At 35.0% G+C, this 1,555-nt stretch overlaps 1 protein-coding gene across 1 annotated transcript; it reads right to left on the reverse strand.

Moving 5' to 3' along the window:
- Positions 1-320: 320 nt before the first annotated feature.
- Positions 321-1,295, reverse strand: LOTGIDRAFT_176236 (hypothetical protein; the record flags this gene model as incomplete). The annotated part of the gene is made up of 1 exon (XM_009067658.1): positions 321-1,295. The coding sequence occupies one exon, from the start codon at positions 1,293-1,295 to the stop codon at positions 321-323; it is 975 nt and encodes a 324-aa protein (XP_009065906.1).
- Between the last annotated feature and the right edge of the window lie 260 nt (positions 1,296-1,555).

A 1,555-nucleotide genomic window follows, 5' to 3' on the forward strand; every position in this document is an offset into this window, starting at 1 on the left:
ACATATTCAAGATATCCGATTTCTTTTTATAATGAGTTTTCTTTTTGCTCGTGAAACCTAAAGTGATGAGACCGCAAGAAGTCGTTTGAACGGCTGTTAATGCAGCCAATACGGTTGGGACGATGACCGGAAGCATTAATCCACCAGTCACGGCCGTTGCCACCGTTACTCCTACCGTTAGAACTGTGCTCGCTGTTTTGAAAAAAGAATCGATTCTACTTCATGTTTTCCTGCATGTATTGCACTGTCTCAACTTTATTTTCAACTCTTCTTGTCTATCATGTATTGTTGTCTGCTTTCGAGTTCCATTTTTTAAGTCGTTAAATTAAGTGAATTTCCGATAAATGGAACCACGGAATATCGTATAGAGATTGCTTGTTTGGCCTAGCATGATTATATTTGCGGGTATTCAAAATAAAAACATTTATGCGTACTAACGACATTTCTTTTTTCGTATGGTCCTCTTTAAGATGATAGGAATATTTTATTTTTTCTTTTTCGATGTTTATCTTGGCTCTAGAAATAAAACCACCACCTTCAAGGATGGAGTCTTCGGCAAACGATAAATGCACTATAAACTCTCTTTCTTGTTGACTTTTATGAACATCCATCGAGGTGTATTTTTCACCTAAAGCGAAATACAGTTTTACGTATTCAAAGTCTGTTGTTCGTAAAAACTCGTGACTGCTCGATTCTATTTTTCCGTGTACGTGTAAGCGTCGTGGAATTTTGACAATGTTGGTTGATGGTGGATTTTCCGTCTCCAATATCATATCCAAATCTTTGATTCCAATGATATCCTTATCATTTTCTACTTCCATTTTAAAGGTGTCTACATATTTACCATTTTTCGTTTCAATTTCCTGATCCCTTTTATCAATCAAACGTATATTCTCTTCCAAATTACCATCATTGAATAATGAAATATGTTTGACGGCATTACCAGTTTGTTTGAAGACTACTTTATTGACTTTAACCTTCATTGGAAACTCTATTTGAATCAGACAATTACCTCGAAAAGAAAACTGTTGCGTTTCCCCGATATCGAATACGTTTTTAGGTTCTCCGTATGCGAGAGTACCTACTTTTATTTCTGCTTTGAATCCGTATTTGTTTGATTTATAAATTTGGTCTTTTCTATCGAAGACAGTGTCACTTTCGAATGGAAGATTGAAATAATACGATTTGTCCGTGACAATAGCTTCTAATTTGGTCAACTTTCTCTCTTGTCTCAAAAAATCGTCATGAATTCTAGATACCAAAAGATTGACCTGTTCTTTAATATAATTTTTCATATCATCTCGAAATTTATTTTGAAGAAAGTTTTTAATCACACCCACTTCTTTTTCTAATTCGTCCGTGATTCTAGTATCCAAAGCAATCAATTGTCGTTTCAACGTATCTTTGTCAATGGGAAGTGTGTTAATTATATCTTGAACATCTGATTTTTGCTTCGCGATCTTTTCGTTCAAATTGGATATCGAATTTTGTAACTCGGTTTTGTCTGCGGTCTTGTCTAGTTCTGCTAGCAATTCGCCAAGTTTTCTTTCCAAAG

The sequence above is a fragment of the Lottia gigantea genome, assembly GCF_000327385.1.
Source record: "Lottia gigantea unplaced genomic scaffold LOTGIsca_842, whole genome shotgun sequence".
In the NCBI taxonomy this organism is placed as follows: Eukaryota; Metazoa; Mollusca; class Gastropoda; family Lottiidae; genus Lottia; species Lottia gigantea.